The sequence below is a fragment of the Mesoplodon bidens genome (genome assembly GCF_964165515.1).
Source record: "Mesoplodon bidens genome assembly, chromosome: 11".
NCBI lineage: Eukaryota > Metazoa > Chordata > Mammalia > Artiodactyla > Ziphiidae > Mesoplodon > Mesoplodon bidens.
Genome location: NC_138167.1, coordinates 40193507 through 40218849, shown reverse-complemented (window position 1 = coordinate 40218849; position 25343 = coordinate 40193507). Strand labels below are relative to the sequence as shown.

General features: G+C 41.1%; 1 protein-coding gene across 1 annotated transcript in view; it reads right to left on the bottom strand.

The window, feature by feature from the left end:
* Positions 1-259: 259 nt before the first annotated feature.
* The window catches only part of LRIG3 (leucine rich repeats and immunoglobulin like domains 3), a 46704-nt gene continuing 21620 nt past the window's right edge, over positions 260-25343 (bottom strand). Inside the window, exons 4-19 of the mRNA XM_081248856.1 lie at positions 19746-19877; positions 18830-18973; positions 17650-17793; positions 17196-17339; positions 16640-16783; positions 15610-15690; positions 14286-14357; positions 12028-12099; positions 11347-11510; positions 8925-9245; positions 6846-7127; positions 5412-5864; positions 4472-4630; positions 2463-2606; positions 2097-2372; positions 260-841 (exon numbers count right to left, since the gene is read on the bottom strand). Coding sequence (XP_081104982.1) covers positions 597-841; positions 2097-2372; positions 2463-2606; positions 4472-4630; positions 5412-5864; positions 6846-7127; positions 8925-9245; positions 11347-11510; positions 12028-12099; positions 14286-14357; positions 15610-15690; positions 16640-16783; positions 17196-17339; positions 17650-17793; positions 18830-18973; positions 19746-19877 — 2977 coding nt within the window. The 3' untranslated portion in view covers positions 260-596. The remainder of the gene's footprint in view (positions 842-2096; positions 2373-2462; positions 2607-4471; positions 4631-5411; positions 5865-6845; positions 7128-8924; positions 9246-11346; positions 11511-12027; positions 12100-14285; positions 14358-15609; positions 15691-16639; positions 16784-17195; positions 17340-17649; positions 17794-18829; positions 18974-19745; positions 19878-25343) is intronic.

The window sequence follows — 25343 nt, the reverse complement described above, 5'->3', positions numbered from 1 at the left end:
AATCTGGTTTGAGTCTATATTACAACCACCCTGGGAGGTACGAAGAACGATCATTTGCTCATATTTTAACGTGCTGAATGTAATTTTCACCAACGTGAGACATGATAATATGAAATCATTAAGCCTAAAGTGTGTTGAAAACAATAAAGATTGTTATTGTATAGATGGGGCTTGGGATCAAAATGACACATTTATTAAATGTAATGTGCAAAATAAAATGAAGTGACCTCTATTCAAAAAACGTACAAGACAGTTATTGTTTAAAATGCTTTAGTACTCATTTTCAATAAAAAGGAATCTGGCATTATAAAAATACATAAAATAGTCATGGATTTATACCATTAATTTACATAAGATATTTTCTGCATAAAGCAAAGTTATAAAATAGTAAAATAGTTTTAAAAGGTATTCTTATATGAAAGTTACTCCCAGTATAAAATTTTTATAACTTTTTGTAATTTTGGTCCGTCGGTATAAATAAGACATTTTATCCTCTTAAAATTCATAGCTCCACTTAAAAACATAGGATTCTCTCTCTTTTAAATAAAAGTCCACTTGAGGTAGTATGTTAGAACTCTTCCTTGGTCTCATTCAGTCTATGTGTCCAAGTCATAAGACTGAAAATTTGAAGTCCTGTGGTTTTCTAAGGTCTGTTTATAGGTACATGCGTGATTTTCTTGCTGAAAATCTGTCCTTTCTTTCCCATCTTCCTCTGACTCACAGTCCAAGTTCGGGGAAGAACAAGCTTTCAAGTGAAAGGTTCTTGGCTGACAATCTGACGACTGTCCAGAGCTTGAAAAGGCATCCAAGTGAGGTCTTCTCAGAGGCTTTCCAAATGTTCCTGAAAGAAAGAATCCCCTTGAGCACATGGGGCCTTTTGGAGCAATCAACAAAATGCATTTCAAATGAAGGAGCATCTGCTCCCATGAATGTGAACACCCCACGGACGTTCTACAAGTCCACATTATGGGACTCAGGTGTATGGTTGTATATCTATGCTATGGAGAAAGACCTTACAGAATGGACCTGAGGGCACGTGTGCCCCTCTTACACACACATCCACTGAATACAAGCAGCCCTTCTTTACCACATCTCAGGACTTATAGTAACAATCATCATTGAGCAATGAAGTTCCCCAACAGAAGTTCTCCTGAGTCCTAGCTGTATTAATTGAGAGCCCCCAATTCTCCACAAAGCGCATTTGGATAGTAACGTACAACTGTTCCTGAGTATAGTACATTTCTCTCAAAACAACCCGTATGTCTTGCCCTTTCTTTCTTAGTAGCAAATTATTATTCCATTGACTCAAATTATTGCCTCAGTCATGTAAAAGATATTATTTTCATTTTTTCAAAAAGAAATATGAATAATTATACCACGACAGAACATGAAATTTCTTAAAGCTGGGTAAAATATTTTAAAATTCTATTAAAAAAAAAAAGTTGTGGTTCATTTTTCCGTATTTCCATGCAGTGAAAAGATGATCTCAGTTCTTCCATCTCATCGTCCCCATGCACTAGACTAAAAAATCCACAAATGAACCTCAGCGCCAGCCAGTGTCCACCAGCACTACCGACGGCTTTAGGGCTCTGACAGCCTCCTTTGCAGGAGGTAGTCCAGCTTGGCTGACGAGCAGCTGCTGCCAGGTAGGACGCCGTCTGCCCTTTGACTGTGAGTTCAGTTATAAACCACCAGACATCCCAAACCACAGTCATGCTGTGCACACAACTCCACCCCAAAGGCTGTTGTAGCCCAAAACCACTTTTTCCACATGACTGACAAACTGTACTCCTCAGTCACTTCCAAAACTCTTGTCTTCTAGATGATGCCACACAAAGAGCTGCCCAGAAAGTTCCTAAGGCTTAGCACTGGAGTAAATACATAATCAAGTAAAATCCCCACATCTGCTTTTGCTTTTAGAAACAAAGATACAAATACAATGTCACGACAGCATCATTAAAAAGAAAAACAAACAAAAAAAACAACACCAAAAACTATATTTCACCAGTCTGGCATTCAAAGCTCTCATGGCTCTCCCGCATGCAACTTGGAATGTGGGTCCTGAGTCAAGGTGTCTAATAATTTAATAAACTTACCCATGAAAGATTTACTCAAAGTAACTGATGCTGGCTCTGGACTTGGACTAAAATCTGCCAAAGACTTGTTCAGACATAAGTTGCTCATTCCAGGTCCTTCGTGTTGAGAGTAAGAAGAGCTGAGTAACTTCCTCACATGGGAAGGCCATCCTGTATCACTGACACTCTGCTCGCAGGATTCTTCTGAAGGATGAGGACACGGGTAGCCCTCCTTCTTCTTTATGTAACTGGGCTCAAAGTGTTCCATTAAGGCTGTTCTTGGGTCAGGACCACAACCTTTTAAATTTGGGGACAATATCAGGAGACAGAGTTAACGCTTCTGGAGGTCTCTCCAGGAAACGGAACTCAGATAAGAAAACCACATACCTGTATGATAGGCTTCAAAAGGATCTGAGCCATACATGCTCCCCTTCAAATACACAGGGCCTGAGGGTCCCAGAAAGGGACAAAGGAACGGGTCTGTGGCAGCTTCCACATCGGCTTCACTGCTGTTGTCAATGTGGCATGTCCCTTTAAAAACCACATCTTAGTCACTGAATCAATTTTGTTCAAGTACCATTCAACAGTCTCTCTCCACTTCTGACAGTTTCCATATTTATAGATGAAAAGTTTAGATAGACTATTATACAAAGGAAACACTGCAGAAATTTATGGTAGAGTTTTTTCAAAATTTATTGATGCTTACGGATTAGTAACTGAGTAAATGTGTGATATCTTACTAAAGGAGGACTTGATTAACCATTGAACTGGAGCTAACTTCATTGTTGGCCCCACCTAGTTTCCAAGAGACACTGATCTGTGTACGGACACTGCAGCTGAAGCAGCCATGGTCTGAACCACATGATGCCGCCAGCACTGCCTACTTCCTCCAGAAAGTCACTGATGACCAGGATAAGGCATTGGCATTTCACCAATGACCGCCTAATGGCCAGTCAAAGATGAGCCCGGCCAAACAAACAAACAAACAAAAAAACGTATCCATGAGTATCTGAGCTAAATGACCCAGAAATGATATGCTGGTTAGTAGCAGACACAGCAGCTGAAGGACAAGAGACATCATGAGGGTGAGAGATGCCACGATGGACCATGTGCCTGGGCAGTCAGAGGGTGGGTGGTGGTCTCAGCGAGAAGCAAGTGTGCAGAATGTGACTCAGTAATGCTAGTGGCCTCTAGGGCTGCTCTGAGGGGGAACCAATCTCCAGCCCCAGCATCCAGGCGACATGGCACTACTGTGCTCCAGTTGTCCCTTTAGACTTTTGTAAGCATCTTTTCAGTAAACCCTGCTCCAGCTGAATGAGCTTGGGCCTCTGATCTTTGCAGCCAAGTGAGTCTAACAGGGACTACAGCTTTTTTTTTTTTTTTTTTTTTGCGGTGCGTGGGCCTCTCACTGCTGTGGCCTCTCCCGTTGCGGAGCACAGGCTCCGGACACACAGGCTCAGCGGCCATGGCTCATGGGCCTAGCCGCTCGGTGGCATGTGGGATCTTCCCAGACCGGGGCACGAACCCGTGTCCCCTGCATCGGCAGGCGGACTCTCAACCACTGCGCCACCAGGGAAGCCCAGGACTACAGCTTTTTTGCTCAGATCTTCTACCTCCATACCCTCTATCACTGCCTTGCCAAGCACTTTGTAATTATTTGTGGAATTTTTTGTCTCACCACTGACTAAACTGTGAAACTGAAAACAAATATTCTTCCCTCCCAACTACGGAGTCCATCACAGAGCAGACATTCAATCAACACTTGTGGGAAAAGATGGTGAGATGTTTGAGAATAGTGTCACTAGCTGCTAGTTACTGAGCCCTTAATATGTGTCATTTTCCGTTATCATTGTATTTAATGCTCACAACAACTTAATATTGTTAAGTTGGGAAGGAATATAGCTGCCCAAGGTTACACAGGGAGCGTCAGAAGTGGGTTTTGAACCAAGCTGATGCCCTTGTATTACGCTGCCTCCTTATTATTCTTTAAACAATACAGTTCTTAAAGTGAGAGTCAGTATTAGATGTCTCTAACAGAATGCTTTTAAATCCTTTGACTTTTTTTTTTTAAGACCACACATGAAACCAGTTAATGTCATTTAAGTAAGAAGAACACTCAGGGCCAAAGAACATTTACAACATAAAGGAAGTATTACATTGCCTGGAGGAATTAAATTTTATTTAACCTACTCGTCTTCTGTTGTTGCTAGAAACAAAGATTTTTCTAGTATTTAAGAGAAGGGCATAACTATTTAATTTCAGCTTTGCTAGTGATTTTGGGCCAGGGCCCTCCATATATGGGGGTATCAATTTCTTGTGAAAATTAATATTATATTTGAACTTTCCATTGGGTTATTTCAAAACAACTACAGCCCACGTTCATTTTAAGCACGTACCATTACTGCCGTGTTGTGGTAAGAAAAATCCACCTCCTGAAGAAGTGATGAACTGGTGGTGGCTTCCACTTTCTGAGGAGACGTACCCATCCTGTCTGTCAGCTAATGTTCCCTGAGATGACAAATAACTCGGGGTGTCAGCCGGCAAGTTGGTCTCATCTGGAATCAAACAACAGCATTCCATTAACCAAGAATGATCGTAAACGCCACACGGGCTTCCCTGATGAACGGTACATTCCGTTTGGTTTTCGGTTCAAATCAAATCAATCGACTCTTGCAAAACCATCTTGATGTAAGGCAAACCAGGGCTCTGCTGCTCTGGAGCGCCTGAGCTGACTTTCTACTTTATGGCCTGTGGGATATTCCTCCCAAATTTCAAAAACAACAAATGCTGACAAAAGTAAAGGTAATTTTCATGAGAGCGTATCTAAGGTTTTGAATTAAGCTTGATTTCTGCCATATTCCCAACTTAATATTATTCACTGATGTAGGAGTTTTGCACATATAAGTCAAAGCCCCTCTCCCACCAATAACTAGAATCTTCCCTAGATGCCTGTACACAGACATGCACAAATGCTCACACATGACAAAACAAAAAACGACGGTAGGGTGTAAGCCTCATGACTGAAGGGCTGTTCCTGGTCCTCCATCACCAGCTTGTGACAGGGTCAGACTGGTTTACGCTGTGATTTGGATCGTCTCTCATAGCCAACAGGATACTCTGATGAGGTTTTGACAGAAAGCACTCATCTTTAACCATCAGCTTTACTCTGGGCCAGGGTGTTATTTTTAGCTAACCGTAGTTCTGCAGCTTGAAACAAATGAGTCACCCTTGTGACACGGCCTGAGACTGTGAGACACACACTCAGAAGGAAATCATGGCGGGGCCATAAGCACACACACGACTCCTGCACCCTGTGCCAGGCTTCTGTTGACACACCTGTGTTGGTGATGCTGCAATCTTCGTTCCTCCGCCGTGTGTGGTATATGATGACCACCCACACAAGCGACGTGCCCACCACACAGCAAACCACCGCAATGATCACGATGCCCACGGTGGCCCATCCATCATCGTCCAGTGATGAGGCGGTCATCTGAGGGGAGTCGCAGGTGGGGGTGGGGATCACGCTGAGGCGCACGTGGCCTCTCTCGGTGCCCAGGGTATTAGACATTTCACATGTGTACTTCCCGGCGTCCCTGACATCAGAGTCCACAATGATTAGCAGCTGGTTGCCTGCTGCAAAAAAGTGCCTTTCAGTGACCACCAAAGGGCTGTCATCCTTGGTCCAGTTCAATCTGGGAGGAGGGCTCCCTCCCGCGATGCACTGCAGGACGGCCGTTTCCCCCTTGGTTACAGTTCGATCTAACAGGGGCCGCAAAAATGATGGCGTCTCTGAAATGACAAGTTATGTTTTAATCTCCGACATGAAATTAGGGTTCACACAGCATGAGACCTCGTGCTTAAATTTATTCAGATGGGAGCTGAAAACTGTATTCTCCCACAACCTCATGCCCATGCTTCTTTAAGACCCTAAACATGTATACAGCATCTGGGATTTCATTTCATCATTTGGCTGTCATTTACTTATAACATCAGTTAAGGATAATATTTACTATTCCTTTCTCTCAGTCTGTCTCACTCTTGGCAAGGCTGGGGAATGGTGGAAATGGGGCAAAGCAAAACATTTTAGACATTTTTTAGAATTAGGAAATGTATAAAAATAATTTCAAGCACAACTGTGTGTTGATGGATGAAAAAAATCAGAATGTTTACATTTTTAAAGGGAAACTTCCTAGTGCTAGATGTCCCAGCCTATGTTAAAATTCTGAAAGTAATTTACTTTTATTATTTGGTGTTCATAGGTTACTCTGATTTACTCTTTCAAAGATACACAAATGATTAACATGCTCACATTTTTAAAAAGCATCTGTTTAGGTAAATGATAAAAGATGAACTCAGATTTCCACAGTGGTTATGGCAGGCTGAGAAAAAAGTTAGGGCCCTTTCAATTTGTTTATACACTTATGTTCTTATATTCTTTATATTGTTAAGATTTCTGGTAGACTGCATGATGGAAACAGCAGAGAAAGGTGACTCCTGCAAAAGGGAAAGCATCAAAGCATTTACTTTTCCCCCTCCTCACATGGGAGGGAGCAGATTCATTTCACTGGCCACAGGCCTGAAGGTGTAATACACTCACGACTTCAAAGCTTCTGAGAAGCCATTGTCCCCTCCAGGAAAGGGCAGTGTCCTATGGATCATCTCTCACCCTCTCAACTTCGGACACAACTTCTCACAGCTTCTTAGGGCCTTTGGGTGAGCTGGTATATTTAAGACTAACGTATATCACAAAATCTGAAAATATCCACTTACCGAGGACAGTCAGAGTTGCATTTGCAGAAATGCTTCCTGCACTGTTTTGAGCGGTGCAGCTATACACCCCAATGTCCTCTATCTTCACGTCCACGATAAAGAACACGTCATCCTCGGGCATTACATGCATGCGTCTCTCCCTCGCGGCCGGGAAGTCTGTGCCCCCGTCCTTTTGCCAGGCTATCTGTGGGGCCGGGTGTCCCAGGGCAGCACACTCCAAGCGTGCCATGGCCCCGGCGCGGATGGTGAGGTCCATGGGGGTTTTGGTGAACGAAGGAAGCACTGAAATCAGAGACACAACATGGGCAGTTAGCATTCTGGAGTCTGAGAGGTTCATTTTCATTCCTTTTTTTTTTTTTTTGATACTTATGAATGTCCCTGACATAGTAAAAGCAGGGGTTATTTCCAACCGCAAGATGAGATGGAGTGATTAAGGTATTCCCTGAAGGTTACACAGGTACAGAAATGATGGAGTCAGGATGAAACAGGTCACCTGAGCTTCAGACTGATGGTTTTTCTGCTATTTTCCAGTCGCTTTTTAGTTTCCTCAATAATTATCTGTGAGACTTTAGGAAAATCAGTTTATCTCTTTGTTACCCTGACCACACCATCTTTTTTTTTTTTTTTTAAGTTCCTCCTGGCTCTAACATTCTATGACTTTAGACGTGTTTTGTCCCACAATTTTTTGTTCTATGTGTCAGGCCTCAGCAACCATTTATTGAATGAATGCATTAATGAATCATATTTTCTACCATGAAAGATACAAACAATTAAATGATAAACTGTAAAACTGTCTACCTGCCACACAAAGCACAGGATGAGATACTTTTATGAACAGCAGCTAACACTTATTGCATTTACTGAGCACTTACTCTATTCTAGGCATTCTGCTAAGTTCTTTACACAAATTATTTTATTTAACAATAATCATACCTCTATAAGGTAGGTACTATTACTCCTAACTGAAAGATGTGGAAAAGGAGGCACAGAGAGGTTAGGTAACTTGCTGAGAGTTCCACAGCTGTAAGCAGGAGTGGCAGGCTTCAAACCCAGATCTCTGAGCTAAGGGTGGTGTGCTTTCTGTTGGTGGGAATGTAAATTGGTGCAGCCACTATGGAAAACAGTATGGAGGTTTCCCCAAAAAATTAAAAATAGAGCTACCATATGACCCAGCAATTCCACTCCTGGGCATAGATGAAAAGATGAAAACTCTAATTCAAAAAGATATATGCACCCCAATGTTCATAGCAGCACTATTTACAATAGCCAAGACATGGAAGCAACCTAAGTGCCCATCAATAGACAACTGGTTTAAGAAGATGTGGTACATATATACAATGGAATATTTACTCTGCCATAGAAAAGAATGAAATATTACCATTTGCAGCAACATGGGTGGACCTAGAGAATTTCATACTAAGTGAAGTCAGACAGAGAAAGACAAATATTATCACTTATATCTGGAATCTAAAAAATAAACTAATATATACATAAAATACAAACAGACTCACAGACACAGAAAACAAACTTATGGTTACCAAAGGGGAAAGGGAGAGGGGGAGAGATAAACTAGGAGTATGGGATTAACAGATAGAAACTATTTTACATAAAATAGATAAGCAACAAGAATTTACTGTATAACACAGGGAACTATATTCAATATCTTGTAATAACCTATAATGGAAAATTATCTGAAAAATTTACATGTAACTGAACCACTTTGCTGTACACCTGAAACTAACACAGTATTGTTAAGTCAACTATACTTCATTTTTAAAAAAAGGTGATATCCTTTAACTCCATACTTCATGGCTTCCCACATCAGACCAGTACATTGTGAACTCTCACAGAGCAAAAAGTGTCTGGTTCATCTTGGTTACCCACCATGCTAAGTATGGGGTCTTCAACACAAAAATTGCTTGCTTAACCAAGACTATTAATCTTGTGGAGTGAGAAGGCTTAGGTGGAGAACTGTAAGAGCAGAAGATAGGGTTAGCAGTAAGAAAAAGAGAGGAAACCAGGTGCTTTCTGTTGCTAAAACGTATCTTTAAATGCAAAAGGAAAAGTCAGATCACATACTATTTACTGTGAGCTTGGCTTTGACAGAGTAGGATGACCCGAAGTGATTGGAGATGACACACTGGTATTTCCCTTCACTGGTAAATTCCACACTGCGGAGCCGAAGAATGGTGGTGTACTCCATCACTTCCCCACCCTGGGCCCGGAGGTGTGCATAATTTTCCATTTCAGCATCATGCAGTAGTTCATTGTCTTTTTTCCAAGCAAAAGTCATTGGGGAATCACTGCTGCTGGCAGCTGAGCAGATAAAACTCAAATTGGAACCTTTTATTGCCGACTGTGTTTCTGGCTGAACTGTGATCTGGGGTTTAGGAAAATCATCTGTTCAAAATGGAGAGGAGGAAACAAAACAGTTTTAAGCTTGAGTCCAAATGCCACTCAGATCTGAACACCAAGAAACTCAAAACAAACAGTGGTTTAGGTTTTTACCCTCTGTGTATGTTTCACAGATGGACCAGCAGTCCCAGTGTTGAAAATAACAGACTGGGAGAGAGTTTATAAAGTAATTCATTCATTTCAACTAGAGACTGAGCCCTATTTATCCATCAATAACTGGGAGGAGACTGATATTTTGGAATACAGTTTATTGCAGACCTCTTGTGTTTTTTTTTTTTTTTTTTTAACATAAATACAAGAAGAAATCGGTTAAGACACTTCCAGGCTCATGGATCATCTTTAAATGCTACTATTAGGAACTGCATTTTTCCCCCATATTCTTCATAAATAAGCAGAAAAATTAAGAAATCAACCATCAGTAATGATAATCAATACCACTAAAGACGGCAAATTAACACCCCACTTACCAAAAATAGAACTCATTAAAAAGACCAGTCATTTTTAGGTAGAGCAGGAAAAAACAATCCTGTAGTGAAAGGAAAAGCATTTCTCAAGCTCCCTGTGAGCCCCCGGCTCCAGCCTGGAGTTTAGAGTGGACAGTCCATCAGGTCGCTGTGCCACACTGTCAGGGCTACATTATAATTACAGCTAAGCAACTCTTTCATTCCAAACAGTTATTTTTAGTTCTCTGTTACTTTTTGGAAAAGTTACCTTTTTGAACTTCAGTTTCTCAGAGATGGTCTAAACCCAGAAGGAAGCATCTTAAAGCAACCAAAATGTATTATTTGGGTGCTCTGAAAAAAATAACGTGTGTGTGTGTGTGTGTGTGTGTGTTTATGAATGGGGTATGGGGGACCCTCTGACAACTGCAATGCAGGTAATTTCCAATGCCACGCCTGCATGCTGTAATCAAGATAGTTTCTTCTTCTGTGTGATTATTCTAAAATTCTCATCTGGTAAAAAATCTATGGGTACTATATAGATACGAGTGTGTGTGTGTGTGTGTGTGTGTGTGTGTGTGTGTGTGTCAAAGTAATAGAGAGTTGAAATCTCAAAGACTACAGAACTGAGAAATCAAGACCATGGAAAAGGAATAGCTCAGGCCCTTACAGATGAATGCCAAATGCTTATTTAGATCCAAAAGCTACATCAGATGTTTTATTTCCAGAAACTGTTGGCACCACTTAATGCTGCAACCTAAAAAAAATATGGTTTTCTTGTACTTAGCTAAACAATCATAGGCAAAGCAGTTTTAAATAAAATTTTAAAGGCCAATGTAGAATTAGATTCTGCAGTATCTTAACACACATACTAAAATTCAAACAAATTTTGATTTCATGTTCTGTACGCACATTTAGTTTTACAAAGGTCTCCATGGCAGCAAATAGTAAACAGCAGTGTAGTGCAGCAGACGGAAGACGGCATCAGAGAGATGAAAACTTGGGTTATTGATCCAGATCTGCTAACTAGCTATCTGAAGATGGGTAAGCAAATTTCTAATGCTGAGATGCTTAGATGCTAAGACAATGGACCTTAAATTTATTTACAATAAACTCAAACTTTCTGTTACTTGTAATGTTTTACCCACTGATAGTAAAATTTTTAGCAGACTATAAATCACTAGCTAATAATTTTCTCTTTCTACTCACCAGAAACAGCATCTGCACAGGATTTAAGTCAGTCTCTTCACTGAGCTCACAAGAGCCTCTCAACAACCCCTGGAACTGGGGAGAGCAGAGAGCAGCACTCCCATTTCATAGATGCGAAGACTGAGATTTAGGGAATCACAGTTAAGTAGAAGGGCAGTGACTATCCTTCAGTTCTCCCAAGATCCAACATCATTCTCTTTCTACCAAACCACTCTGATGCCAATTTTATAAATTATAGAAAAAATTATAGAAAAAATTTTTCTTTCCATTAGTAAAACTGTGATCATCAGCAAGCTACAGATCCATTCTCATCTACCTCAGCAGAAATAAGAGCTTTATTAAGGGAACATAAATTTATTGAAGTCCATTATTTGGACAAATGGGAGAAAAAAAAAAGAAGAATGAATAAAAAAGTCAAAGGCCATAGTTCCACTCACCACACACAAAGCCATCTGGGCTAACAGCAAAAATACTTCTTCCCTTCAGCAACTGAGGATGGGCACAACTGGCATTTACAAAGCTCTGAAAGTTGTTTTCCGCCACCCACTGTGGGAGCCATTTTAGTTGGCAATCGCACAAAAGGCTTGATGTATTTAAGTGCCTGAGGAGAGTAATTACATTCAATTTGTTTTGTACGAAATGCAGATTTCTACAAGTATAAACTAAACTCAAGTAAATATTAACAAAGCAATGAATGGGGAAAGCAAATACACACATCCCATGGACTAAATATTCTATAGTCTATCTTAAACTGAAAGATATGGAACTAGCACTGTTTTTTTTTGTGTTGGTGGTGTTCTTACTGACCAGCAGAGACAGAAGTGCTGACACAATGAAAATACCTTACTACGGAAAATTGGTTACTATGATGAGGTACTGTACTGTATTGGGTCCCACAAATTTCAACTGCCAATTTGTAACAGAAAGAAAAAGTAACTCCTCTTTTCAACAAAGGGAACAAAAAACCAACTCCTCTTGCTTTCTGGTAACAAAAGTTAAGTGGTGTGATGAATGTGCCAGACACTTTCTATAGATACATAATCCAGGATGATCCACCCCACGTCAGTTTCCCCCTCGATGCTTTATGTGAAACTCTTGGAAGGAAAAGAAAAGCTTACAGTTGCTGAAGTTTCTTCATTTGTGAGAATGCATTGCCTTGTAATGACATGATTGCGTTGTCACTCAGGTCTCTGAAAAAGCAACCAAATCAAATACATTCGAGGGAATTATGGTCACTATGTGCCTTCAGGCAAAGGGTGGGCCAACACTGCCCAAGCCATTCGCCACAAAAATACTCTCTGTGCTGAGATGCACAAATGGGGGTGACTAGAACTCATTAGGAAGCTTGGATTCAAGAACAAGGATATCTGCATCAGAGGCAGGTTCTGTTACAGTGAGAGAGATTTCATACCACCACATACAGGTTTTTTGACTCTTAAGGGCCTAAGCTGTTCTGCCATGGTATTTTATTACACTTCTTATTATTCAAATTCGTAACCATCAGTAACTTTTAAATGCACAAATAAAATTCCTCATAATTATGCTTTTAAAAAACCATCACGTATAGAATACCTTCTATGATATGCAACCATGTTAAGTGATTTACGTTTACACATTATTACATTTAATCCTCACATCAACCCAAAAGCAGATGGTACAACTACCTTGGCTTGGCATGAAAGGGGCAGATAAGATTTGAACTCAATTATTTTCAATTTCCAAACCTATGCTCTCAGTCACTAGCCTATTCTGTCACACACAACTCACTCACGGGGAGACAGGTAGGTGTTCAGACAAGAGGTTCTCACTAAAACAAACAAATCAACAAACACTTCAGGCAGGACATTTATAAAATGAGAGAATATTCTGGGCTGGCTTTATTTTTAACTGGTGCTTATGAGCGCTCTGGATTAAAGTCCTCTCCACAGTGATTACTACTCTGTTTTCCTTTAAAAGGGTCAGAGTGGAGAAAAGGGATTTTGAATGAGACAAGTGGCAACAGAAGACAGAATCGAGGTCCCAAACGTGGGCAGAGAAAGAGGCTGAGAGAGTCATGAAGGTTTAGGAAACTGAAGCAGAGGCTAATGCTCCATGGATCCACTAACTCCACTTTCCCAGAAATGGAATGGGTCAGATGACAAACCCTTTTGGCTAGCTTCCCTCTGAAAATAATTTGTTTCAGTAAGCCCAGCCATACTGGCCCGCCTTTCCAGATGACGCTTTGCAGAGTTGTCCCCTACAACCTACCCTGCTACACTGTCGGCGTGGCTGGCGATCCAGAGCTCCCTGCAACCAACGGGTCATTGCGAAGAGGGCAAGATGGTGGTGCACAGAATAACAGCTAAACACACAGCACCAATGACGGTACCAAGCAAACGTGTATTTTACATGATAACTTCTTTTGTCTGGGTTAACAGATAACACAACTTTTGGCTATAAGCATTCCTTAATAGTCAGGGTGGACACACTTGATGCTGCTTCAGACTCCCACTGAACACATATACGTGCACCCACAGTTATCAGAAGCTGGTTGGCTCTGTGCCCATGCAGGCTTTGACTCCTATCAAAGCTGGTTAGCTTGTGCTCCTCGTGCCTGAAACTATTCGAGTGCCTAAGTGTCATTTCAGAAACGTGTGCCAGGGGTTACTGGGGGCAGAAGATGTGAAGGCAAGAGCTGCTATGACAGCAGGGGCTGCCCTGGTTGGAGCCCTGCTTCGGCCAGCTGCTAACTTACAGGCTAGTTGCAAAAGAGAGTGAGAAAAAGAATACAGGAGGAGAAACAGGTTGTATGCTTTATAATTAAACAACAGTAACGATAAACAAAATTCTCAAAGTAGTGTTAAAACTCTCCTGTCCCTCTCCAGGCCTGGAGGGATCGTCCTTTTTGAGCGTCAAGATGTGCATTGCCTTCTTAACTGTCCGATGGAATCAATGAACCCTCAGAGCCACTACATCTGAAGTTAAAAATTAAGATAGTAATAGCTATTAAATAGTTTTCTCGTGAGGATTAAATGAGAAAATATAAATAAATACCTAGCATGACGCCTGATGTGCAGTGGGTGTGTGATAAATGGTAGTTTTTAAAAAATTAAATACACCACTGCTTGAGAGAAATAACTAAGAGAAAACCCAAAAGTGATGTATAGCAATGCTCTTAAAGGCAAAAGAAATACACACCTGTACACTTATACTTTCATATAGATATACAGACAGATAAGTAGGTAGGTAGGTAGACAAAGGACGGATAGATGTGTATATTTTATTGTACTGAGAGGATACCAACAAAATTATGTATTAGTTTGTGTTACCTTTCATGACATATAAGTAGATAACCATTTCAGACTGCCTTTAGAGTAACTAAATTCCTGCTACTCACAGATGTTCTAATGCATCCAAACCAGTGAAGGCTTTTTTGGTAATGGATCGAATCCGGTTTCCCTGGAGTATCCTTAAAAAAAAAAAATTATAATGGAACAGTTAGTAAAAGCCATTTTGGAGTGCAACTCTCCTGAAAAGAATTGCTTTTTAAATCATTTGTGAATATCCTATTTTCTTCAATTAAACAAGATATCCTTAAAAAAATGTATCCGTTGGGGCTTCCCTGGTGGCACAGTGGTTGAGGGTCCGCCTGCCGATGCAGGGGACACGGGTTCGTGCCCCGGTCCGGGAAGATCCCACATGCTGTGGAGCGGCTGGGCGCTTGAGCCATGGCCGCTGAGCCTGCACGTCCGGAGCCTGTGCTCCACAACAGGAGAGGCTACAACAGTGAGAGGCCCGCATATCGCAAAAAAAAAAAAAAAAAAAAAAAAAAAAAAAAATGTATCCATGCCATCTATTTCAGTAATACGGTTCAGCATGGTTGCATTCCACAGAGAACCCAGCAAAAATAGGTATTCGAGAAGTTACTCTGATGGTTAAATCAAAGCAGTGATTTTTCAAAGAGGTAGAAACTTTATTCCAAGTAAAATGTCTCAGAACACTAATAAATAAAGCAGGTAATACTGGAGACTTTCTCCTTACCCACCCACCCCATGGATACCTTCATCACCCACAGAAGTTTAGGACTAAATGGAAGTCAATTTGAAGATTGCTTGCTTAAAACACAGAATTTAGCCATCTTCAAGGCCATTTTGTGACTAAATAGAAACTGTATTGCTTGGAACCCACTGCAGTGTTGTCATTGGTCACAGGATCACTTCATTTAAACATTCCTGTGAGGGAAGTGCAACACTGCACGTTTCAAAATGCTGAACTTGGGGCACTAACCTTTACACAGTAGTAATCCCAAGGGTCTAAGCACTCAAAACAACTTAAAATTCTTATCTGGATACTAAAGTCAGCTGCACTAACATAAGTGTTGAGTAAAACCACTATACCCAAGGAAGAAAATCTAATCAATACACATCTTGTATAACAGTAGTCAGTTGGGGAGATGACAAAGGGTAGCAACCAGATTAAGCACCTATTTTAAAACTTTTTAAAGATGTCAATTTGTGTGTGGAACTGAGCTCAATTAAGACAAAGTGTTTAGGGAGTTCCCTGGCGGTCCAGTGGTCAGGACTCGGCGTGGCCCCGGGGTTCAAACTCTGGTTGGGGAACTAAGATCCTGAAAGCTGTGTGGTGTAGCCAAAAAAAAACCCCCAAACCCCAAAATGTTTAGGTCAAAAAGCAATGCTAATTATGAAGCAAATCATACTCACAGCCGCCTCAGTTTGTCAAGCCCAGAGAAGGCACCATTCATGTCCTCAATGGTCCAAGAAATTTCATTATTCTTCAGATCCCTGGTTCAAAAAAGGGAGAGTTACGGAAAGTGGTACGAGGTACTTAACAAAAGATACAGGCATTCTTGTTAGACATATGCTTAGAAAGCGAAGATCACCACCCAGGTGGCATGTGATTTGGAATAATTCCACATAACTCCCCGTATCATCTCTCTCTGCCCCTTTCAAAACAACAGAAAACTGTTTCTCTCCCTAATGTAGATCTTACCTCCTGCCCTCCTCCCTCAGCAGCATTTTATACTTTTGTCCGAGATGAGGAGAGGTGATTCCGGCCCTATTAACTCCTGTATCAAGATGACTAAATTCTGAAAGACTTGAATAGTCTGAAAAATACATTAAACTTTAAAACCACTGCTCCAACCACACAAGGAGCAGCTCGCCAAAGCTCACAGCATGTCTTTCACTCATGTAATGCTTCAAACAGTGAACACAGCAAAACTTTCTGACAGTGCAAAAGTCAAAAGCCCATTGCACAACGTTAAAATTAACATTTGGAAGATTTTTCAAAGGCCATTTAATCCAACTCTCTCTTCTTTCTCTTGGGACCGAGATCAAGTCTGGATATAACTGGTCTGATAAACAGGCGTCTTCCTTTGCTGCACTTTGTATATCTTTTTTGCTCTGTGTAATTTTTAATCTGCATTTTTACTAAGAACAATTAGTGGATTTAAAATTGTTTTCCTCTTGAGCAGTTACCAACTTCCTGGAGATCCTGAGAAGGCTGACTGTAATCACCAAACCAGTCTGATCACTGTCCTTTTTAATCCCTTTAAGAAGCACACATGGATGAAATGGACCGATCTTAATCAAACTGATCTGGGAAAGATTAAGACACTACTTCTGAGGCTGTACACATTTCCTTCATAACAAAGGAAATGTGCTTGGAGAAAAGTGGGCACATTTAGGAACCAATTAGGTTCATGGACGAAGAGCAAAATGTGTAACTTACAAAGTCTTTAAACTGGAAAGCCCCCGGAAGGCACAATCAGCAATGTAGCTGACTTTGTTATTCCCAATGTGCAGTGTATTTAGCAAGCTTAGGCCCAGGAAGCTTGAATCATCCAACCTTGATAAGTGATTGAAAGTTAAGTCCCTGTAAAGAAAAAAGGAACAAAAAAAACAAACGATAGCTTTTATTTTCCAGTTCAATGCAATGATTTGTTTAAAAAAAAAAAACAGAAACAGGTAATATATATGGCCACAATTACCCTTATTTTAAAACTCTGCCTTCTTAATAATACTCAGGTAAACATTATTTCTAATCCCAGTAATTAAAAAAAACTTCTCTTTATTTGAGAATCACCACCATGGCTTTAGCCCATGTGCCACAGAATTGAAACAGCAGAGCTGGCTTCAACTTATCACAAAACTATGACTAGGTTGCCTGTGAAAAAAACTGTCACCTTGGAAACTTTGTTATGAAAATTTCACAGATCAGTGGTAAGAAGCTCATGCTCTGGCATGATTCCTGCTCTCAAACCTGAGGAGAATAAAAGGCAACTCACAGCTCACTGAGTTTCTGGCAGAACTCCCAGGCATCAGGGCTGATCCTGTTGATGGCATTTTGGCTGAGATGAAGTTCCTGCAGCATCAGCAAGCCGTAAAGCCAGCCTTTGGTAATCTCTGTTAGGTTGTTATGGTCCAGCTGCCTACATTTACAATAAGAATCAAAAGCAGGATCCCAAGTTCATTATCTAGACTCTTCAAAGGGGACATATTACAACCTATTACATATTCCTATTGTTACGAGATGTGTAGCTTTTGTTATACAAAGACATCAGCAGAAAATACTATGCTTATTAAATTCTCAGTCACATTACCTGAAACAAAACTTAATATTAAATTATAAGATTGTAAATGATGAGATTTTAACATAGGATTTCAAACAAAAGCTGCTGAATGCTCACTGAGCATTCCATGATCATACCACCTGAGTAGGAATTGATCACCCGCACTTACAAGATTTCCATGTTGCTCAGCCCCCAGAAAGCTCCATCCATAAGTTTTGTCACTCCATTTCTTTGCATTTTCAGAGACTTCAGAGCACCAAGCCCTTGGAACGTGAGCCCATCGATGTTTTTGATCTTGTTTCGGTTCAGTTCACTACATTGGATGTTATAGTTAAACAGTTAGCTTATATGACCAACTCTGGAAGCAGTAATAAAATGTGACATTACTGCAATATAGTTAAACCAGCCTGTGTTAAATTACACAGAATGTTTTAAATTTCTAAGCATTTTTATTGAGAAGAATTTTGATTTGCTAGCAGTGAGTAAATTTCCTTCTGAAACATGTGATGTATTTTTGGGATAATCAAATACTGACACCAGACTGCACTTCAATTTCTAAACTGTTGTCCATTCAGTATAGAAGGAAACACATTAATATTGGTCTTTAAAGTATCCAGAATGGGAGTACTGAATATCACATTGAAACACAAGGTCTATTCAGGAGCAGGGCCATCAAGTTTATCCTGTTCAACTGCTTACAAAAGTTGATTCCTCTCTGTCACAATTTGTACTGTGTTTAATGCTTCCTCTTTAAGGCAGTCATTCTCAACCTTGGTTGCACCCTGGAATCACCTGGGGAGTTTTAAAAAATTACTGAAGCCTGGATCTTACCCCCAGAGGTTCCAATGTAATTGGTCTAGGGTGTGGCCCGGGCACTGGGATTTTTAAAAGCTCCCCAAGTATCTGTAATGTGCAGCCAAGGCTGAAAACCACTACACTGTAGGAGCCTGTTCACAGATTATTCCACCGTTATTAATGAGACAGTGCTTTACAGCTCCTTAAGCTATGAGGGGCCCTGCAGTCATTGGTACTGTTCTCACGATCCACAGCTGTGGAGAGTCACCATGATGTCTTCAGTGCCATCATGATGGCTTTGTATGGAGGTTGTTCAATGATTACACTGCTCACTCTTTCGGGAACAATCCAACCTGCCTTGTCAGGCAGAAGCCTGTACCGGGTGACTTTCAAGGCTCTTTCTGATTCAGTGATTCTGCAACTCCAGCTCTCAGAGGAAAGGTGGCTACATCCTTGCTTCTAAACTCCTTCTGCCACATTGTGGATTTTAGGGGGTAGGTGCCGAGGGTTTAGAGGAGGTGAGGAAACGGAATCTAAGAGGACATTTCACTTACAGGTGTTGCAGTTGAGGCAGTCTAAACATCTTGGGTGGGAGAGCTGAGATTCGGTTCCTGTTCAGCTTCAGCACCACGAGTGTGTTGGCCAAACTGTCAAAATACCCAGGTTCCATGGATGTCACTCGGTTGCTGTTGATATACCTGTTGAAAGTCTGAAGATGAGCTTCTCTTTCTGGTTCTTTGGGAAGTTAAAGTGCATGTATTCTCTGTATATAAAAGACTCTCCAGAGAACCTACCCATCACTTGTAACAATGGACACTTAAAATAATTAACTCTTGGGTTTCCCTGGTGGTGCAGTGGTTGAGAGTCCGCCTGTCAATGCAGGGGACACGGGTTCGTGCCCCGGTCCAGGAAGATCCCACATGCCGCGGAGCAGCTGGGCCCGTGAGCCATGGCCGCTGGGCCTGCGCGTCTGGAGCCTGTGCTCCGCAACAGGAGGGGCCGCAGCAGTGAGAGGCCCGCGCGCGTATCACACACACACACACACACACACAAATTAACTCTTTAGGCCCTTGCAGGCCAATATCGAGTATGATTCACACATACCTCTGGGGGAAAAAGTGACTAAAATATTTGAAGATAACAAACATTACCCAATTTTTGTGAAATTCATTTATTAATGAAATACACCAGGCATTTAATTTTGATTATTTTTTTTACAGAAGCACTTGGTTTTTCTATAACAGTCAAAGGATGTCTCAATTTTTGTAATCCAATAGTGTAAGAATAAAATGAAGATTGTGGTTATTCAGGCTTACAGAAAATTACCAGTCAATAAGAAAGTTACATTTTTGATCCATCAGCAGTAAGAAATGGTCAGAGTTCTGGTCCCTATCTTAAAGTTGTTTCCTTTTTTAATATAGCACAAAATTTTCATCACAGGTGAAAACCGTTAAAAGCAACTTGACTTACAGATATTTGAGTTGCAGGGGTGGAAGTGCAGTTTTAAGCTCTGAAATATTATTGCCACTCAGGTCCAAAGTTTCGAGGGATTGAAACTGTCTCAGATGTTCAGGTAATATTTCCACAATTTTGTTTCCAGCTCTGGATTTAAAGAATAGCACAGATAACAGGGTTAATGGTACAACAATCTGAAAGGTGAAAAATATTTTCTATTTCTAACTCGTTCTTCAGAAATTTGGAAAACTGATTGTTCTACACAGCACGTTAAAAAGTTAAACAGCAACTCTTTAGTCACTTTAATGTTGCATTAAATAATGAATCATAATTTTAGAATTATGAAAAGCTTTCCTATATAAATCTGGGTGTGTTTAACAGCTGTGGTTATCGAAATGCGATGCACTTAAACTGATTTTTCTTTCTGTTATTTTGTTAACAGTCTTTCTTCCTTATCATTTTATGAAATGGGATATGAAATGACTAGCACCAAGTTGGCATTCCAGGCACTGGTGTGTTCGTTCCCTGTTCTTTCTTCTTGAGTCCTAATTCATTTCTAATTCTTCTCTTGGAAAGCATACACACTGCAGGTGCCAATGAACTTAAAATACTCATCAGATTGGGCTTTTTAAAAGCCATCCTAGAGAAATCTCTTTTTCTTTGGAAATAGCAAGTTTCAATGCATTGCCATAGTCTTCAAAACCAGTGGATATGCTCCAAGGCTTTGAATATTATAAAAATAAGAGCACGCCAGTCTAAATAATCTCTGGGAGCAATTAGATTTTTTAAAAGTTTGACATTAACTATCTTAAACACCAGACCATGATGTCCAATATTGTAGTCACATGTGGCTCTTTATACTTAAATTAAAATTAAATGTTAAAGTTCAGTTCCTTAGTCATAGTAGCCACATGTCAGATCCTGAATAGGTGCCTGGTATCTGTCAAATGGGCCAGTACACATACACAACATCTGCACTATCGTGGAAAGCTCTACTGGTGAGCACTATACTAGACCACGAATGAAAAAAGATAAACAAAATAAAACAAAAAGAGGCCAAGTCAAAGCTTTTAGAAGGTCATCAATACCACAGTTTCCAAGGGGGAGATTCAGCATTAAACAACAATCTTGCTAGAAAACAGGAACCAAACTGATGTGCAAGCCATCTTAATTGTCATATTAGACCAGGTAGCTTGGACTTTTTAGACCATTATTAGGCAGGGGAAAAATGACATGTCAAGGGAGAAAGGCTGGGATGATGGCAGAGTTCACCTACAAAGCAGGGTCTTCGCTTTACAGCTCAAGGAACAATGAAACAATCGAAGGCTCTAAGTAGAACTCTGTATGTCATATAAGTCACGTACTGCCATTTTTAGGTAAACCCTCACTTAAGGGGAAAACTTAGAAAGATATTTCATATGTGTATCTTTCTTACCAATAACTGCATTTGTATAGTGTTTTGAGTTCATTAAGTTCTTTTGCCTTATTGTAACTCTCAGGCCTCTCACCATCACAGAAGGTTCCTGAGTTAGGAGCACCTCTTATGTGTTTTCACAAGATCCTCTGCTGTGTGTGACACAGCACTTTTTACGCTGTTGGTCTTTTCTGTCATACTGTGAGCTCCTTTAAAGCAGGGCTATATATCTATCCCTGTCTTGGAATGTATATGGAATCTAATAACGCTGAGGGCATTGGATGCCAAGCCCTATGCTACGCATTTTTCATATATTATGCCATTTAATTAAAATAACATTTCTCTGCTGTTTAAATTAGGAAACTAGAGCTTTTAACCTAACTAGTCCAAGCACTCCCCCCAGGCCACCTCACAGAGTAAGTCCCTATTGGTCCCAAAGCAATCCCTGAAGGCTGTTTCATAGAACACAGTTTCAAACATTCAAACAACTTAATTTGGGCAATTAAGTTCTTACTTTCTGGAGGTGAAGATGCACCTCCAGAAAGTCTCGCAACTTCCCACTCTTGCAAAAATGCTGAGCTACCGGTTCCAAACTGCTGTGGGAATCCACACCAGCTCACTGAGCCGTCATCATGCCAACACTAAGGATGCCCTGGAAACTGAGTTCCCCCCAGTCTGTGCTTGCACCTCAGGAGGAAAAGAGGGTCACCAAGAGTTTGCATGTGTTTGGCACCCAACAGTGTAGAAGACCAGCTTCCTGAATGTGTGCAAATGCCAGGTGCTGCTTTCCCCAGTAAGTGGAGAAACCAGGTTGTACATTTTATATCTATTTCAATAACAATGAACTAACAAAACTTCTCAAAATATTGTGAAAAATCTTCCCTATGTTACTTCTAAGGACTGTCGGGGAATCGTCTTTTTTGACCCAAGTCATCCAAAAATCTAACCCCATTTTTAAAGTAATCCTATACAAGGTAACAAGCAGGGGTGATGTATACCCTAACAGCTGAACTCTGTGATAATAGTAAGGTTAAAGAAAGGGGGGGCGGTTAGCAGTCCCATGTACAAGTCACAACTATCAAGCCCCTCAGATTCCCATGAAGTTTTACAGACTTTGTTTAGAGTCAAGTCAGCCATGACCTCTGATTCTGACCATTTCCCACATCTGGATTCCTCAGTGTGTAAACCCTTGATCTAGCTGTGAGGTACAGGGTAATGCAAGTGAGACAATTAGTCAATTTCTACATCCTGGAGATGGATTCAGTCCAAGAGACAAGCCACAGGGCCTCAGGGTCAGGGTGTGTGGGTTAAAGGAAACCACACTTTAGGGGACAAAAATGTTCTCTTAAAAACACAACCCAAATGTTTGCATTACCAGGAAGCCCCCCCCCCCCCAACAAGCAGCAGAGTAACTCTGAAGCACCCCCCCTCTCATCTCCTTCCCTCTCCGTCCGGTCCGCAGCACTGCCGCCCATCAAATTCTGCATCTGGTTTTGGTCCCCAGGTTGTCTGGGGCTAGCTAGTACAGCTATGCTTGCATTTAACAACAAGAAGAAACAGCCATGGGTTTTCTCAATAAATGGAGCAAACTGGTTTCTGGTGGGAGGGAGAGGGAGACCCACAGGTGTCTATCACGTTGCTCAAATAAGGCTACAAGTTAGATAACAGGCCATACAATCTTTGGTTTGTGTATTCATTTGTTTATAAGGTAATTATGAACAAGGTATTAAAACTGCCAATTACTTGAGTGACGAATAAAATTTTCCTTGCAGTTAAAAGTATGCTCCAGCCAAAGCAAGCAATTTCCTGAGCTGCACACCTCCTAAATTGCAGTGTGAAAGTGCTCAGTTATAAACGGAGCCTGCACAGTGCGTCTTTGTCAGCACTGCTTCCCAGCACAAAAATCCCTTACAACTGCCGGGATAATGGTTCCTGTATCACAAAATTTTAACTCTGTTCTAATGGAACTGAATTAAATCCAAATACCTGTTTCATATTAGCTCTCAGACTAACTGGCAAATAACCACCTAATATGTACGAGTTTAAAAAAAAAGAAAAAAAAAACTTGCTTTATGTCAAACAAGAAGGGTTTAAAAAAAAGACAACTACCTTAAAAAACTAGATGAAAAAATCTTTTTATCACCTAAAACCCTCAAAATAAACATACTTCATAATAGAGTGGGTCACAAGTAACCACTTCTAGGAGACAAAGATTCAATTCAACTCCAGCTTCAATTTTTCTCCAAATATGGATAAATGCCAAAATTGATGAACATATTAAAGCACTGCAGTGAATTAATATTTTTGGCAGGAAATGTGCAATGCTTCAACAAAAAACAAAACAAAACAAAACAATCTTTTTCCATTACTTAAGTTAATGTGGAAATGTCATCTTTCCATTGTTCAAAAATCTGTACTCTCAGCATAGGAAGGCGTTTCAGCCTTGTGCAAATCCATCTTAACGACCTCGAATATTTTGGTCATCTATGTTTGTTGACAGTACAAGGCGTTCCATGGTCAAATCATTGCTGAGGTCAAGTATAACCAGTCCCTTATAGACAAACACAGACTTGGGGGCCTGGTCAGCTGGAATGCAGATGGTTCCCTCAGGCATCTCAGAGGCCATGGGAATAACAGGAGGCCCAGGTATGTCAGCCTTGGCTTCTCAGGCCCAACAATAATGGTTTCACTTCGTCGCTAATTTCACCTTTCAGCCTTTGCCAAATACCTTTAAGCAGAAGCAAACCCGACTTACGATATTTACATGATGATATTTGCTCTGAGAGTCCTGAAGATCTGACAACGAACAAGGTGGATATGGTCCCTGACCTCACAGCACTGAAATTCTAGTGGGGGAGAACAGGCAGGCAAAAGGGAGTGGACACAAGAGGGACAAGTGGAAGAAGAAAGGACAGTCTCCTAGGAAGTGATGGTAGCCCAGGGAGATGAGCTCGGTGCTTTGTGACCACCTAGAGGGGTGGGATAGGGAGGGTGGGAGGGAGGGAGACGCAAGAGGGAAGGGATATGGGGACATACGTATATGTATAACTGATTCACTTTGTTATAAAGCAGAAACTAACCCACCATTGTAAAGCAATTATACTCCAATAAAGATGTTAAAAAAAAAAAAAAGTGATGGGAGGGGTGTGGGCATCAGCAAAACTTCCCGTGGGCAAGGAGGAGTCTAGAGTTCCAAGCAGAAGCAAGTGAGAGCAAGGCAAGGCTTCTTTCCCTTGAGGAAATGAGTGGAAACTGGAGAAAGAGGAAGTTGACGAGTGAGGTGCTGGGAGGAGAACAGAGTAGGTCAAGTGGAACCCTGTAAACCATGTTAGGCATTTGGCCTTTGTCTCAAGATCAAGTAGAGGGAGGACAGCGGATTTCGAACGGCGGGGTGACAATATTCTTTGTGCATTTTGAAAAGACTGCTCTGGCAGCCGTGGGGAGAAAGACTGGGTGGGGGACAGGCAAGAGGAGGTCCAGAGGACAGAGGAGGGATGGAGGGACAATGGCGACGGTCTGCCTGGACACCCGTTTTGGGGGTGAAGCCCCGTTCTTCCTCTGGTTTCCAGGGCACAGGCCGTGCTTTCCCCCTCCCCTGACATACAGGCTCAGGTTTTCAGCTCTGCAGCCTCTGGACACTGGGACCCAGTTCAGCACTACTGGAGTTCCCATCCACACTACTCACTACCCCTGTGTTCTGTCTGCTTGTACAAGAGGCCCTCTAAAGCAGGGGGTCCCCTTCGAAAGCAGAGTAGGGTCCTCTCTTGCTCAGGTGTGAGATGCTGCTGACCAGAATAGCCCAGTTCTGGCATTTTCATGTCTGTAGTCACTAGGAACATGGACAAATGTGTTATTCTTATATATAAGAAGTGTGTGCATTTGTTCTGATACTCGGAACACCTGCAATAAATGGAAACCCGGACTAGATTAATAACAGTAAAATATAACCTATGAGGTTATTGACCACTTGGTACGATGATGATTGGTTCTTTGTGACTCACTGTGATCTCCAGAAAGCATGACAGTCTCAAAAGAACTTCATGCACACCTAAGTGGATAAAAATGGTATGAGTTTATTTCTGGAGTCAGAGGAGAGAGTCCCAGAGTGGAATATTCTTTGTGAGGAACCAGAATATCAGGTTTTTTCGCATTGGAATTCCTGCAACCAATTAAAGTGTAGCTTCTTGGTGAATAAGAAA